At 43.7% G+C, this 17,209-nt stretch overlaps 1 protein-coding gene across 1 annotated transcript in view; it reads right to left on the bottom strand.

The window, feature by feature from the left end:
• The window catches only part of FRAS1 (Fraser extracellular matrix complex subunit 1), an 887,592-nt gene that overhangs the window by 576,181 nt on the left and 294,202 nt on the right, over positions 1-17,209 (bottom strand). The window contains exons 3-4 of the mRNA XM_063919583.1: positions 16,870-16,977; positions 5,691-5,783 (exon numbers count right to left, since the gene is read on the bottom strand). Coding sequence (XP_063775653.1) covers positions 5,691-5,783; positions 16,870-16,977 — 201 coding nt within the window. The remainder of the gene's footprint in view (positions 1-5,690; positions 5,784-16,869; positions 16,978-17,209) is intronic.

The raw sequence follows: 17,209 nt of genomic DNA on the forward strand, positions 1-17,209 counted from the left end.
CCGAAGGCCTTTGAGACACCTGGACAGGCACGAGCTGAGAAGCCGGCTGTCCCGCATTTGGCATGTCGTCAAATTTTTTTGTGTAAGGAGTCGACGCGTGCACGCAATTCCTTCCATAAGTCCATCCACTCAGGTGTCTGCCCCGCAGGGGGTGACATCCCTTCTATATGCAACTGCTCCGCCTCCACATCATTATCCTCATCAAACATGTCGACACAGCCGTACCGACACACCGCACACACACAGGGAATGCTCTAACAGAGGACAGGACCCACAAAAGCCCTTTGGGGAGACAGAGTGAGAGTATGCCAGCACACACCAGAGCGCTATATAATGCAGGGACTAACTGAATTATGTCCCCTATAGCTGCTGTTATATATACTGCGCCTAAATTTAGTGCCCCCCCCTCTCTTTTTTACCCTTTTCTGTAGTGTAGACTGCAGGGGAGAGCCAGGGAGCTTCCTTCCAGCGGAGCTGTGAGGGAGAAATGGCGCCAGTGTGCTGAAGGAGATAGCTCCGCCCCTTTTTCGCGGACTATTCTCCCGCTTTTTTCTGGATTCTGGCAGGGGTAATTATCACATATATAGCCTCTGGGGCTATATATTGTGGTATTTTTGCCAGCCAAGGTCTTTTTATTGCTGCTCAGGGCGCCCCCCCCTAGCGCCCTGCACCCTCAGTGACCGGAGTGTGAAGTGTGTATGAGGAGCAATGGCGCACAGCTGCAGTGCTGTGCGCTACCTTGGTGAAGACTGATGTCTTCTGCCGCCGATTTTCCAGACCTCTTCTTACTTCTGGCTCTGTAAGGGGGACGGCGGCGCGGCTCCGGGACCGAACACCAAGGCCAGTTCCATGCGGTCGGTCCCTCTGGAGCTAATGGTGTCCAGTAGCCTAAGAAGCCCAAGCTAGCTGCAAGCAGGTAGGTTCGCTTCTTCTCCCCTTAGTCCCTCGCTGCAGTGAGCCTGTTGCCAGCAGGTCTCACTGTAAAATAAAAAACCTAAATATATACTTTCTTTCTAGAAGCTCAGGAGAGCCCCTAGTGTGCATCCAACCTCGGCCGGGCACAAAATCTAACTGAGGCTTGGAGGAGGGTCATAGTGGGAGGAGCCAGTGCACACCAGGTGACCTAAAAGCTTTCTTTAGTTGTACGTAAAAATGAATGTATTACCCACTGAAATTACACAGCAGCTGGAAGGGGTTTGTCAGACCCCGCTAAAAATAAACAATAAAAAGTGGGGTACCAGCGCTAAGAGTTGTAGTGCCAATTTTCAATAAGTCAATTACCACTGGATCAATAATAAATTTTAATAAACACAATTATCACATAAATTAAAAGCAGAATGAAGAAGCTGAGCGACCTGGCTCAGGGAAACGCGTTAAGACACAGCTGTGGAATCCCAACCTTTGCCCAGTTTTTGATCCAGATAAGGACTTTCTTGCACACTTGGATTTCCAAGAACTACATTCAAACCACTCCTTCCAGCACAACCAGCAAGATATGGAAACCCCTTGAATATCTACACAGACGAGCAATCATCACCATCTTTACATGGAACTGTGTGAGAGGTACTATTAAGGGTATTACCAGCTGACTGTATAACCAGATATAAGGAGGAGGAAATCTGCACTATACTAAGTCCGGGATCATCAAAAACATGGTTGGGTTCTTTTCAGCAATTTGAATATATATACCTCAGAGCCATTCATATTTTAAACTCTATTTTACAATCATTATATTATAATTGTATGGTGAATTTTTAACACCCTCACTTTCATGCTTTTAATTTATGTGATAATTGTGTTTATTAAAATTTATTATTGATCCAGTGGTAATTGACTTATTGAAAATTGGCACTACAACTCTTAGCGCTGGTACCCCACTTTTTATTCTTTCTTTAGTTGTGCCCAGTCTCCTGCGGAGCCGCTATTCCCCATGGTCCTTTCGGAGTTCCCAGCATCCACTAGGACGTCAGAGAAATATATATATATATATATATATATATATTAAAGATTATATATATATATATATATATATATTAATACCTATGTCAATATGTCAGTAGGGGACCCAAAAAATGTGGGATTTTGAATGTTGGATAAGGGATACTCAACCTATACTAGCATAGATCTACTTACTGTATCACTCAAGTGTATGAGACCATGCACTTCTCAGGCATCCAGATGTACTAGCCCTTTTACACCGCCAGCTTGTAACACAGGTTATTGCACATGAGCGTCGCATCGACCCGGCGCCCGTTGACAGTGTATGTACGTGCGGCGCTTGGAGATCAATATGCCGGGATGGAAAGTGCAGCGTTGAGGGGCCTGAGGCGGGTCGCCCTCGGGAAGCTCCCGGGTGCAACCCTGCTATATTTGGTATAAAAGAGGTACAAATCTCCTGATAATTCATGTGAATCACTCAAGTCCCAAAAGTTCTGGCTGTAGTATGAGGAAGCGGATGGATGTTCAATGAAATGCATAGCTTATATGGTTTTTAAATGGTTACTCTTATTTGATATATTTTAACTGCTTTTTCTTAAGTGATAATTATTTTTGTATCCCCCTACAAAAACAACAACAACAACATTGTATTTTATACACTATTTTTATCTTAAGTACTATTTATGCAGTAGTAGTATGTACAGCCTTTTTCAATATCACCTTCTTAGATTTGCTTTTGGTATTAATAAATGGACGGACCTTGGGAATTTGAAGTAAATGTACAAAGCGTTTTATTAATACAAAAATTGTGTGTATAACCATTCATCTGTATTTTCCAAGCCATGTTTACCATTGACATGCACAATGGCTGGCAATCTATGTCATCCCATTTAATCATGTGACATTAAAAGAGGATCGCTGAAGGAAGCTTCCAAACATCCTTATTTGAAAGGATGAGATGCATCAGGGATGGTATCTGGTCTATAGAGCTACACTAAAAAGGTCTACAGTCAATAGGACGACCACTAATGGACGACCGGGTCAAAAGATCAACATGACAATGGTCAACACACAAATGGTAGATACAGGTTTTATTTTTTTCTAATTTTTGACAACTTTTTTATACTTTACCATCCACATGGACTACGACTGGGAACAGTAACTTGTGCCATGGGCATCGGTAGCAGAGCAAGGCACCTTGAGCGAAGCATGGCAAGCAAAGCGAGCCATGCAAGGGGACGTGGTACTCTAATAGGGCTTGTTTATGGCAGAAAAGTGACAAAACACCCAAAAAACAAACAAAAATTGTCTACCTTTTTTGTCAACCATTTCCATGTTGACCTTTGACCCTGTAGACCATTTGACCTTTTCTACTGTCTACATATTCCATGTCAACATTTTGCCCATGTCGACCTAATGCATGTCGACCATTAGTGGTCGACCTATTGACTGTAGACCTTTTTAGTGTAGATCTAATAATCCACACGGACACTCATGAAGTGCTAAAACAACCCATTTCCATGTAGTATGATATGTATGCATGTACAGAATATCGACATCCACAATGTTAACACTGATGTAATGTTGACATTTTCAGAATGTAAAAATTGTGCACTTCGACAATCAGCATGTCCACAATACTATTTTAGCCTAAGACTAATACTAACGGCAACCTATCCTTAATTGTAGCCTAACCCTGACCGCTTGTGTTGACATTGGTATTGTGGACATTCACATTGTCTTGACATTTTGAACAAGCTGACATTGTATATGTCAATGTTAGCTGTCGACATTATAAACACGTCAACACCCTGAATGTCAACATTCAGAATATGTTGACATTCAGATGTCAACATTATGATTGTCAACCTACAGAATGTTGTTGATTAGAACCCAAAATATTTCCTATGCTACCAAATTCCGACCTCATTTATTTATTGCATATTCCTGTAATGGACATGACATGAAAGATATTCTTATGGGCACATATTTAACCATAGTGTAGAGAATACATAATTTAATCCGGCAACAAATAATGAAATGGTCTTTTAATTTGTCATCCAAGAAGCATAAAATGGTCACAGAGTCTCTTTATTACAGTAAAATCCATGATTATGGCATTTGACTGGCGGTAATAAATTACACGCCTGCCTGTTTCGCGAGATTTGATGATGATTTTATATGTTAGCTTATGTTATCTGGCTGCATAGGCCGCTCCATCTTTACTGTCCACTGATAGTCCACTGAAGGTCAATAAGCCACAATGAGGCGAACAGTTCCGGATGAGGAAACACGTCTCTCCACATGCTTTTATCGCTAGAATGTCTGGGAACTAAACTACCAATCTGTAATGTTTCATATTTCTATGCCTTACACCTGCCTGGGGCTGTGACATATAATGCAGAACTCCTGCTATTACAACTGTTTTATCCTTTTCACAATAATTCATCCTGAGCAAACAACAAATTGTTAACAGATGTTGGTCTTTTGAATAGATTACATGTACCACTGACAGAAAAAGAAGATAAATTGCAGGCATGAGTTATATGGATTACAAGCAACAACATTATATTTATATGATTCACAGTTTAGAGGGAAAAGGAGGTTAGAACAATTACGAAAAATTTGATTCTGCATACAGATACGTCTCAGCTACTCAGCCAATCCTGACATGCTTCATTGATCCTGCTGAGTATTATTTTGTAAATTACAACCATATACCCATCTAACAACATCCCAAGTGATTATTCCTCAGCTCTTTATATCCCATGTGATTACGTGATAATATTGCTTGCTGTTTTGACCTGTAACAGGTTCCAACAGTGTTTTATCTGTGTGCCTTGACTGAGTGGGAAAATTATTTGTACATTACAACATTTAAGGCATTACAGCTTTTGTTTGTAGAAATATAAAAGCATTTAAATATATAATACTCAATTTCTTTACCAAAAATTATGCTTGGTTAACATTTATATACACTCATAGGGACAAATTGTATTAGCCGCCAGGTTCTATCAGACACTCATGTGATATTATAGAGGTTTTCTTTCCCGTCATTATCACGCAAGGTTCTGTGTTACAACAGTTCAGAACATTTTATCAGTTTTAACTAGTTAATATGTGATCTAATGATCTTTACGGACATCTTAGGCTGGGTACACACTTGCCGATGCACATAAAATGTGACATCGTACAAGATTCCCCACCCCCGCACCGCAAACGATATCGTTCATACACACTGAACGATATAGTCTGCTATACTGCATGGCAACACCCAGACACATCCAGTCTTGTACAATATCTTTTGACTTCAAGTTAAAAACTAAAGATATTGTACATTGTTAAAGACCTGCGGGAATGCGCATTGTTGATTATATAGTGAATACACACTGGACGATGTGAACGATATATCGTCTAATCCGCCAGATCGGAAGATATATCGGGTGCACATCTGCAAGTATGTACGCAGCCTTAGATCATAATGTGTATTACAAGTGTTTATCTTATGGTGTGACACAGAACCATAAGCCAGTAAAACTTAGCAAGATGAAACAGTGCATTTAAAAGAAATTAAATATAATAAGATATGTCTGCTATGGTAACAGGTTACTGGATGAGTAAGAAAAAATGAAAAACCTAATAGTGTATGATAAACAATTGTTTAACTAGTATACATTTATAAAAAAAACAGAACAATGTTTTACACAGGCAAACAGAACATATAAAATGAGTGAAACCACAACAGTACTTACAGCATGTTCCTTTCCTTCATGCAGGCAAAAGCCTTCCTTTCTTGAACCACATTCTGGACAACACTTATTATGCTCTATTCGAAAAATGTCTCCCTAAATAATACATGAAATCATATATAAACACACAATTCTCATAGTCCATTCTAATATTTTTACTGTACTTACTGAATTTGCTGGTTTATGCGCTAACTAATAAAACACACAAAATGCTACACAGTCTTCTGAATACTGTGGAATGTTTCTAAATAGTTTAGAACTTTTGGTACAAAAGTGTATTATTTCTATTCATACAGAGTGTTTTGTAAGTTTTCCCTACATTTTACATACATTGGGGTAAATGTAATACTGTAGGGTCCGATTGCCGGAAGTCAGGGATTTGGTTCGAGAATGGCCATATTTTTAAAGCAGCAATCTTTTACAAGGCAAAACTAAGCAGTTTTTTTGCTTTGTAAATGATTGCCGGTGAAAAAATACAGCCATTTTTTGGATGAAATCCCAGACCTCCTGCAACTCGGACCCTATTACATTTACCCCATTACATCTTTCATTATATGGTGTATTTTAATGTTTTAGTTTTAATACAGATTGGAAAAATAACATTATGTAGTGTTAATACAGTATAAACATATACTGTTAAGCTATTGTGCCCTACCTACTCAAATAATATTTTAACATTACATGCAAGTAACTAAACCAGGGGTTCTATATATTTTCAGTGCTGTGACATACCTGTGGCATTTGAAATAAATAAACACCCATCGATGTGATCTTCCAACCTTTTTAAAAACTAGCTAAAGCCTGGGAATAAAATGTAAATGCTTTGTCCCTAATCCTTAATTTATGAAGCATCTATGGTAAGCAAATTATTTAAATTTTAGTATACTTGTATTCATGTGCAATGTATAAATATTTAGCAGAAGCTACCATTCATTCGGCATGCAGTCAATTTACCTACAATCAAAATCCCGACAGTCAAAAACCTGACAACCATTGACCGACGGTCAAAATCCTGACAAGGTCAAAATACTGACATTTAAACGGTTGACAGGTCAAAAAGTCGACAAGAGTTTTTCATGATTTTATTTTTTTATTGACACCAACTTGTTCATATTTTACCATCCCAGTGGACCTGGAGGGGGAATATAATAGTGTGCCGGGCGCAGCAAGCCACCGTGCCCAAAGCATGGTGAGCACAGCGAGCCATGCGAGGGTACGCAGGACATTTATATGGTGTCCATGTCAATATATGTTGACATACACATAAAAAAACCACAACGAAAAGGCTGTGTCGACTTTTTTTTGTTACCTGTCGACATTTTAAACATCGGTATTCTGACCTTGTCGATATTTTAAATGTCGGTATTTTAACCATGTCAGTATTTTGACCTTGTCGGCATTTTGACTGTCGGTCAATTGTTGACGGGATTTTGACCATCTGGATTTTGAGTGTAGGTATTTCATACATTCATTCTAATGTACGGTATTCATTCATTCTAATTCAGTGTATTCGGTAGATGTAGAAACTCCAATGAAATAAATGAGGGGATTGGAGTAAATGAGACTACGATTGGGAACCTGTGCCGAGCGCAGCGGTAGCGGACCGAGGCACCTTGCTCGCAGCAAGCGGATGCTGTGCTCTAATTGGGATTCCTGGTCACGTTACACAAAAAACGATACCCAAAACGTTTTAAAATGCCATGTCAACATTTCCATGCGCAGACCTGTCCCGTGTTGACAATTTGAACCTGTCGACCTTTCCCTGTGTCGACCAGGTCAATGTCAACCAAAAGTGGTCAACCTAATCCATGTCGACCCATGGATTCATAACCACAGTTGTGTGGACAGGACATTTACCTTCGCCTACAATCAGCTTTCATTCAAATATCTTCTTATCTGCCACTACTGTATATATATTTGTATATGTCACTAAAAGCTATTTACCATATGCATAGAAAGTGTTCATCACCTTTTTTTAAAAAATTTTTTTTTACATTTTATTTTCTTACATCATGGAATTAAAGTGTATTTCTTATCACTGATCAACACAGAATACTCTACATTTACAAATATTAAAGTATTTTTTTTAGTATTTAGTTGCAGCAGGAGCTTTGCAAATGCAGTCCTTAGCAATGCAATGCAAATGCAAGATGAGGTGCACAGGACCGCCTTCCTGCGTTTGCCATAGTAATACTGCGATTTGTGAGTCCAAGGAAACTGCATCTCACGACGCAGTTCTTGGCCTCGCCACTCCCAGAAAATGGGGGTAACACGCCCGTTTCCGGCAACACTGACCACTTCCGTCCCTCCCCCGAACGCCTCTGCCTGTCAATCAGGCAAAGGCGATCGCATGTCTGAGATGCGATCGCGGGACCCATTCTGCGCATGCGCAGAATCGGTTCTGCACGTGTGCAGTTTCTCAACCATGAGGAGGCCCTCTGTTCTGTTTCTTTATGATGAACTTGACAGGTAAAAAAAACAAAAAAAACAAACATGGAAGGTACAAAGGCTTTTGAATTTTTTTACATCCTATCCTTGATTGGTGCTTTTCAATACCCGTTCCTTGTATTTACTTTGAGTGCTCTTTAGTCTTCATGATGAAGCTTTTGTTTGGAAATGCAGAACCAATGGCTATACCTCTTAAAGACAATTATATTTATTTTTAATCAATAAACACTATAACTGAACATAAAGTTCAATTGAACTCTCAACAAATGATTAAGCAATCTCTAAAAATTACTGATTGCTTAATTTGTAAGAGTAGACAATAAATGGCCCAATGTTATGCACATGAAATCAATCCCCAGCGTGTAAAAAAAAAAAAGATTTTACACTTACCGGTAAATCTGTTTCTCGTAGTCCGTAGAGGATGTTGGGACTCCGTAAGGACCATGGGGAATAGACGGGCTCCGCAGGAGGCATGGGCACTTTAAGAAAGACTTTGGACTCTGGGTGTGCACTGGCTCCTCCCTCTATGCCCCTCCTCCAGACCCAGTTAGAGAAACTGTGCCCAGAGGAGATGGACAGTACGAGGAAAGGATTTTTGGGAATCCCAGGGCAAGATTCATACCAGCCACACCAATCACACCGTATAACTTGTGATAACTACCCAGTTAATAGTATGAACAAACAACATAGTCTCGGTCTAAACCGATGAAACTATAACATAACCCTTATGTAAGCAAAAACTATATACAAGTCTTGCAGAAGAAGTCCGCACTTGGGACGGGCGCCCAGGATCCTCTACGGACTATGAGAAATAGATTTACCGGTAAGTGTAAAATCTTATTTTCTCTAACGTCCTAGAGGATGCTGGGACTCCGTAAGGACCATGGGGATTATACCAAAGCTCCCAAACGGGCGGGAGAGTGCGGATGACTCTGCAGCACCGATTGAGCAAACAGGAGGTCCTCCTCAGCCAGCGTATCAAATATATAGAACTTTGCAAAGGTGTTTGACCCCGACCAAGTAGCTGCTCGGCACAACTGTAATGCCGAGACCCCTCGGGCAGCCGCCCAAGACGAGCCCACCCATCCTAGTGGAATGGGCCTTAACCGATTTAGGTAATGGCAATCCTGCCGTAGAATGCGCCTGCTGAATCGTGTTACAGATCCAGCGAGCAATAGTCTGCTTTGAAGCAGGCGCGCCAACTTTGTTGGCTGCATACAGAACAAACAGCGCTTCAGTTTTCCTAACCCTCGCTGTTCTGGCCACATAAATCTTCAAAGCCCTGACCACATCAAGGGACTCGGAATCCTCCAAGTCCCGTGTAGCCACCGGCACGACAATAGGTTGATTCATATGAAAAGAAGAGACCACTTTAGGCAGAAATTGAGGACGAGTCCTCAATTCTGCCCTATCCACGTGGAAAACCAGATAGGGGCTTTTATGTGACAAAGCCGCTAATTCCGAAACACGCCTCGCAGAAGCCAAGGCCAACTACATGACCACTTTCCAAGTGAGATATTTCAACTCCACTGTTGTGAGTGGTTCAAACCAAGGTGACTTGAGGAAACTTAATACCACATTAAGATCCCACGGCGCCACCGGAGGTACAAAAGGAGGCTGAATATGCAGCACCCCATTCACGAATGTCTGTACTTCAGGAAGAGAAGCCAATTCCTTTTGAAAGAAAATAGATAAGGCCGAAATTTGGACCTTTATGGACCCTAATTTTAGGCCCAAAGTCACTCCTGTGTGCAGGAAGTGAAGCAGACGACCCAAATGGAACTCCTCCGTAGGAGCAGTCCTGGCCTCACACCAAGAAACATATTTTCGCCATATACGGTGATAATGTTTCAATGTCACGTCCTTCCTAGCCTTGATCAGGGTAGGAATGACCTCCTCCGGAATACCTTTTTCGCTAGGATCCGGCGTTCAACCGCCATGCCGTCAAACGCAGCCGCGGTAAGTCTTGGAACAGACAGGGCCCCTGCTGCAGCAGGTCCTGTCTTAGAGGAAGAGGCCATGGATCTTCTGTGACTCTTGCAGATCCGGATACCAAGTCCTTCGTGGCCAATCTGGAACAATGAGGATTGTTCTTACGCTTCTTAGTCTTATTATTCTCAACACCTTGGGTATGAGAGGTAGAGGAGGGAACACATAGACTGATCTGAACACCCAAGGTGTCACTAGAGCGTCCACCGCTACCGCCTGAGGGTCTCTTGACCTGGCGCAATACCGCTTTAGCTTTTGGTTGAGACGGGACGCCATCATGTCTATCTGAGGCAGTCCCCACCGACCCACGATCTGTGCGAAGACTTCTTGATGAAGTCCCCACTCTCCTGGATGCAGGTCGTGCCTGCTGAGGAAGTCCGCTTCCCAGTTGACCACCCCCGGGATGAATACAGCTGATAGGGCGCTTACATGGCCTTCCGCCCAGCGAAGAATCCTGGTCGCTTCTGCCATGGCCGCTCTGCTCCTTGTGCCGCCTTGGCGGTTTACATGAGCCACTGCTGTGACATTGTCCGACTGAATCAGAACCGGTTTGTCCCGAAGCAATGCCTCCGCCTGGCGTAGGGCGTTGTATATGGCCCTCAACTCCAGGACGTTGATGTGGAGACAAGTCTCTAGATTCGACCAGAGACCTTGGAAATTTCTTCCCAGTGTGACTGCTCCCCAACCTCGGAGGCTTGCGTCCGTGGTCACCAGGATCCAGTCCTGAATTCCGAACCTGCGGCCTTCTAGGAGGTGAGCACTGTGCAGCCACCACAGGAGAGATACCCTGGCTCTTGGAGACAGGGTGATCCTCTGATGCATATGTAAATGGGACCCGGACCATTTATCCAGTAGATCCCATTGAAAGGTCCTCGCATGGAACCTTCCGAAGGGGATGGCCTCGTACGATGCCACCATCTTCCCCAGGACACGCGTGCAGCGATGCACTGAAACCTTTTTTAGCTTTAATAGGTTCCTGAACAGGGCTATGAGCTCCTGAGCCTTTTCCATCGGAAGAAAAACCTTTTTCTGGTCTGTGTATAGAATCAGACCCAGAAAGGTCAGGCGCGTTGTAGGGACTAGCTGGGACTTCGGTATATTGAGAATCCAGCCGTGCCCCTGCAACATCCTCACCGACAGCGACACGCTGTCCAGCAACTTCTCCCGAGATCTCGCCTTTATGAGGAGATCGTCCAAATATGGGATAATTGTGACACCCTGCTTGCGCAGGAGCACCAAAATTTCCGCCATTACCTTGGTGAAAATTCTCGGGGCTGTGGAAAGCCCAAACGGCAACGTCTGAAATTGGTAATGACAGTCGTGTACTGCAAATCTCAGGAACGCCTGGTGAGGAGGGAAAATCGGAACATGAAGGTATGCATCCTTTATGTCCAGGGACACCATCCAATCCCCCCCTCCAGGCTGGCGATGACCACTCTGAGCGATTCCATCTTGAACTTGAACTTTCTCAAGTACAAGTTCAGGGATTTTAGATTCAAAATGGGCCTGACCGAACCGTCCGGTTTCGGGACCACAAACAGGGTTGAGTAATACCCCTTTCCTTGCTGGAGAAGAGGAACTTTGACTATCACCTGTTGAAGATACAATTTTTGAATTGCAGTCAACACTAACTCCCTCTCTGACGGGGAAGCTGGCAGAGCCGATTTGAAAAACCAGCGAGGAAGCACATCTTCGAATTCCAGCCTGTATCCCTGAGAAACAATCTCTATAGCGCAGGGATCCACCTGTGAGTTAACCCAGCCCTGGCTGAAAAATCGAAGACGTGCCCCCACTTGAGCCGACTCCCCCCGGGAAGCCCCAGCGCCTTTTTAGTATGCTGCGGGGGGACATAAGGTAAGAAATTCTATTTACCGTCCGTAGCAGTAGAGACAAGGTCCGAGAGGCCTTCTTCAAACAAATCCTCCCCCTTGTAAGGCAACGACTCTATATGCCGCTTTGAGTCGGCATCCCCCGTCGACTGTCGGGTCCACAGGAGTCGCCTAGCAGAAATAGACATAGCATTTATTCTGGAGCTTAGTAAACAAATGTCTCTTTGAGCATCCCTCATATATAAAGCAGCATCTTTGATATGCTCTAGGGTCATTAGAATGGTATCCTTATCTAGGGTGTCAAGTTCCGTAGATAAGGAATCTGTCCATGCTGCGATAGCACTACACACCCAGGCCGATGCCATAGCCGGTCTAACGATAGTACCGGAATGTGTGTAAATGTGCTTCATGGTAACCTCCTGCTTACGATCAGCAGGATCCTTGAGGGAAGCTGTATCCTGAGAAGGCAGTGCCACCTTCTTGGATAAGCGTGTCAGCGCCTTGTCTACCTTCGGCGAAGATTCCCATTGTATCCTGTCCTTTTGTGGAAAGGGATACGCCATAAGAATCCTTTTGGGAACTTGTAGTCTCCTATCTGGAGATTCCCAAGCCTTTTCGCACAAGTCGCTTAGTTCAAATGAGGACGGAAAAGTGACCTCAGGCTTTTTCCCTTTATACATGTGTACCCTCGTGTCAGGGACAGGGGGTTCCTCAGTGATATGCAAAACCTCTTTAATGGCAATAATCATGTAACGAATACCTTTCGCCACCTTTGGCTGTAATTTTGCATCCTCATAGTCGACACTAGAGTCAGTATCTGTGTCGGTATCTGTGTCAGTGATCTGGGATATGGTGCGTTTTTGAGACCCCGAAGGTCCTGGTGCCACAGGGACAGGCATGGTCTGACTACCTGACTGATCCCTAGCTTCAGCCTTGTCTAATCGTTTATGCAGTAAATTTACATTTGCATTCAAGACATTCCACATATCCACCCAGTCCGGTGTCGGCGTTGCCGACGGCGACCTGACCATCATGCACTCCCCCTCCTCCTTAGGTGAGCCTTCCTCGTCAAACATGTCGACACACACGTACCGACACTTCACACACACAGGGAATCTCTTTTCTGAAGAAAGGTTCCCCCTGAGGCCCCTTGGAGAGACAGAGAGAGAGAGTATGCCAGCACACACCCCAGCGCTATATAACCCTGGAGAAAAACACAGATTGTTTACCCAGTAGCGCTGCTTAATGTATAAACGCCAATAATGTGCCCCCCCTCTACTTTAAAACCCCCTTTCACCGTGTGTCAAGCAGGGGAGAGTCCGGGGAGCTTCCTCTCAGCGGTGCTGTGGAGAGAAAATGGCGCTGGTGAGTTCTGAGGGAGAAGCCCCGCCCCCTCGGCGGCGGGCTTCTGTCCCGCTCAAACTTACTAACAAATGGCGGGGGCTCTTTTATATACATGTACAGTGCCCACCTGTACATGTATATAGACTTTTGCCATAGGAGAGGTGTTTTATTGCCAGGGCACCCCCCCCCCCCCCCCCCCCGCGCCCTGCACCCTTACAGTGACCGGAGTGTGTGAGGTGTATGGGAGCAATGACGCACAGCTGCGGTGCTGTGCGTTACCTCAGTGAAGCACCGAAGGCTTCTGCCGCCTGAGACGTCTTCTGTCTTCGTTTCTTCTGGCTCTGTGAGGAGAACGGCGGCGTGGCTCTGGGGTGGACGCCCAGGACGAACCTGTGTTCACTCCCTCTGGAGCTAATGGTGTCCAGTAGCCGAGGAAGCAGAGCCTATCATTTAAGTAGGTCTGCTCCTCTCTCCTCAGTCCCTCGATGCAGGGAGCCTGTTGCCAGCAGTGCTCCCTGAAAAAGAGAAAAAATCCTAACAAAAATGCTTTCTAAGCAGGAAACTCAGGAGAGCTCCCTGCAGTGCACCCATTCTCCCCTGGGCACAGTCTAAAACTGGGGTCTGGAGGAGGGGCATAGAGGGAGGAGCCAGTGCACACCCAGAGTCCAAAGTCTTTCTTAAAGTGCCCATGCCTCCTGCGGAGCCCGTCTATTCCCCATGGTCCTTACGGAGTCCCAGCATCCTCTAGGACGTTAGAGAAAAATAAAATAAAAGAAGAAGCAAGATCTGCGTTCATCTCTGAATAACCCCCTATGTGCTATTTTCTATCCATCCAGGCGTGTGTGATTTAGGCACTGGTATGCTATTCTTTTAGGCTCCATTCTGCAGACATGTCCGAACAACGTTAAATGCTGTCTTTCAATATAGGATTCGATTGTGGGTTGGTCTTGGCATAGTTTTCAGATGTTTTCCTTTCTCCAGTGGTCTGTTAGTTTTACTTGTAGCATGTTTCGTAAGCACCTCAATTGGAAATGCTCCAGCCTAGTTAGGTCATTTTTAAGGATTGTCCATGATTCTGAACCAAGTATTATTGTTCTAACCGATGCATTGAAATGTCCTGTTGGTTCCATAGGCCTATTTCAGAGATGCAAAGGGAGCTGTGGCACAACCGATACGACTTGTGATGTCACCTGTAGCGGCAATCTGTTGACCATTGATAGTTGAACCCAGGTATTAAAACAGTATCTACTTGTTCAATGATGTTTCCATCTAGGTTTAGCTGCACAGGCGTAGTTCCAGTAAAAATGTACTTGTTTTTTTCTGCATTTATTTCTAAGCCAAGCTTTGCTGCATTTGTGTGGAGCTTATGCAGTGGCGTCACAAGGGGGGTGCGGGGGGTGCGGCCCGCTCCCGGGTGTCACCCGCCGAGGGGTGACACCAAAATGCCGGCTCCTGCAGAGTGACAGAAGCCGAGTGCTGCACTGTTATATTATGTGCAGCACTCGGCTCCTGTCACTTTGTAGGAGCCAGCACTGCAGGGACAGCACCTCCCGAGAGTCAGCCCTCACCTCCCACACCCCCCAGTGAAAAAAAAAACGGGTGTCGGGACGCGAAGCCCCGCCCCTCCGCAAAGCCCCGCCCCCTTTGCGTGCCTGCAACATTTTAAAAATGGGTTCCGTCCGCGAAGCCCCGTCCCTCTATTTAAGCCCCGCCCATTATAGCGAAGCCCCACCCCTTTTATCATCGCTGCCGCACCGGGTGTCACAGAGGTGAGTGACGCCTCTGAGCTTATGTAGGATGTTTTGGGAATATTGCATGTTTTCGGTTAGGAAGACGATATCATCGGCGTAGACTAAATCTGTGAGGGCTGTATATTTGCCAGTAACATTGCCCATTTCATTCTGAAAAGTTTTTCTGAGAATACAGTCCATAGCTATGTTGAAGCGCATGGGCCATACTATACAACCTTGATGACGGCAGTTGATTCTCGGTCCACACTGTCAAAGGCACATTTAAAGTCAACAAATACTAGAAAAAGTTCTATCTTTGATTGTAGACATGATTCGAGTATTTGCTTGATAGCAAAAATATGGTTACTGCATCCTCTACAGGGACTAAATCCAGCTTGTTGTTCCTACAGTTGCTTTCACGTTTTTTTAGTAGCCTTGATTTTATAATTGATGTTAGTATTTTGCTGGATGTTGTTAGCAAACTTATGACTCTGTAGTTTTTACAATTTGTAGGATCACCTTTGTTTGTGAATAGGAATTATAAAGGTATCTTTGAAGTCTTCTGGCACACAGGAGTCTTTCCAGACAAATGCATATAGGTCTCTTAAGTTGGTTTACAATTACGTTTCCTCCTGCTATTAAAGCTTCTGCTGGGATGTTATCAATGCCTGGTGCTTTTCCATTCTTCAGATTTTTAATTGCCCATCTAATTTCATCTGCATTTGAAGGGTAATTCGTTATGTTACTACAATATTGAAGGCCATTTAGATCTTTTATGTTGGTGGTGGAGGTTCTAAATTTTCCATTGCAGCTGTGTAATATACTGTACTGTACAGCAGCTGTGACTCATGTTCTACTGGCCTCATCCATTTCTTGGGCTTTTCTTTTCCACCATGCTTTTTTATCTGCTTTGTCTATTCATGCGTAGGTAGAGTTCATAGTTAATTATTTATTATTTATTTATTACCAGTTATTTATATAGCACACATATTCCGCAGCGCTTTACAGAGAATATTTGGCCATTCATATCAGTCTCTGCCCCAGTGGAGCTTACAATCTATGTTCCCTACCACATGTACACGCACACACATTCACCCTAGGGTTAATTTTGTTGGGAGCCAATTAACCTACCAGTATATTTTTGGATTGTGGAAGGAAACCGGAGTACCCGGAGGAAACCCACGCAAGTATGGGGAGTATATACAAACTCCACACAGTTAGGGCCATGGTGGGAATTGAACCCATGACCTCAGTGCTGTGAGGCAGTAAAGCTAACCACTACACCATTCGTACTGACCGTTAATGTTTATAAATTGCGCATGTTCTTCCATTAAGTATAAAGTAATGTTTTAATTGGGCATGTCTGTCTGAGGGACTCTTTAATTAACGTTTTCGTGTCAGTCCAGCTGTGGTTTACATCATCATTAGGTGATAAAGGTGTTAACCTGTTTTTGAGCAGAATTTGAAAGATCACCTGGGTATTGGGGTCTTTTAAGGCATTAAAAGATTCCTTCACCACGGGAACAACCCCATCCCATTTATCAGGGCTTGGGACCGGCTATGAGATTCACATGGGCTGTAATCTACTGATATTTTTAGGTTATAGGAGATTTTGCAAGGAGTATAGGTGGGATCAAAAGACTAGATGATCACTGCTTTAACTCCTGTAATTGCAGGACAGCGTATGCATTGATAACACAAAATCAGCTCTGTATAAAATCATATACTTGAATAAAGATTGCTTATTGGTGAATATGTGTACCTTTATAGATATAGACAGATAGATAGTTAGATAGATATATCAATCAAGAATACAGTTACACTTTCAAAATTGTACAGTACCTTTGTGAAATCACACTGGGGGTCTCTACAAAGCGTCTTGTTGCAGACCACAATATTGTCATGACAAGTGCAATCTTGGCAAGATTCTGGCTTCCACTCAGTGCTGTTCTGTAATAAAAATAACATCGCTAGATATTTTTTCTACTTCTATTATATACTGTAGGGGGCATATGTTATAGGGTCAGAGTTTGCCAGAGGTGGGGGGTGCCAGCTGATCTCAAACATCTTTTTTAAAGTAGTAATCATTTACAAGCAAAACCATGCCTTGTAAATGATTGCCGCTTTTAAAAAACACCTGAAACCGGTTGGCATCCCCCACCTCCTGCAAACTCGGACCCTA

Source organism: Pseudophryne corroboree, chromosome 1, assembly GCF_028390025.1.
Source record: "Pseudophryne corroboree isolate aPseCor3 chromosome 1, aPseCor3.hap2, whole genome shotgun sequence".
NCBI classification, from domain to species: Eukaryota; Metazoa; Chordata; class Amphibia; order Anura; family Myobatrachidae; genus Pseudophryne; species Pseudophryne corroboree.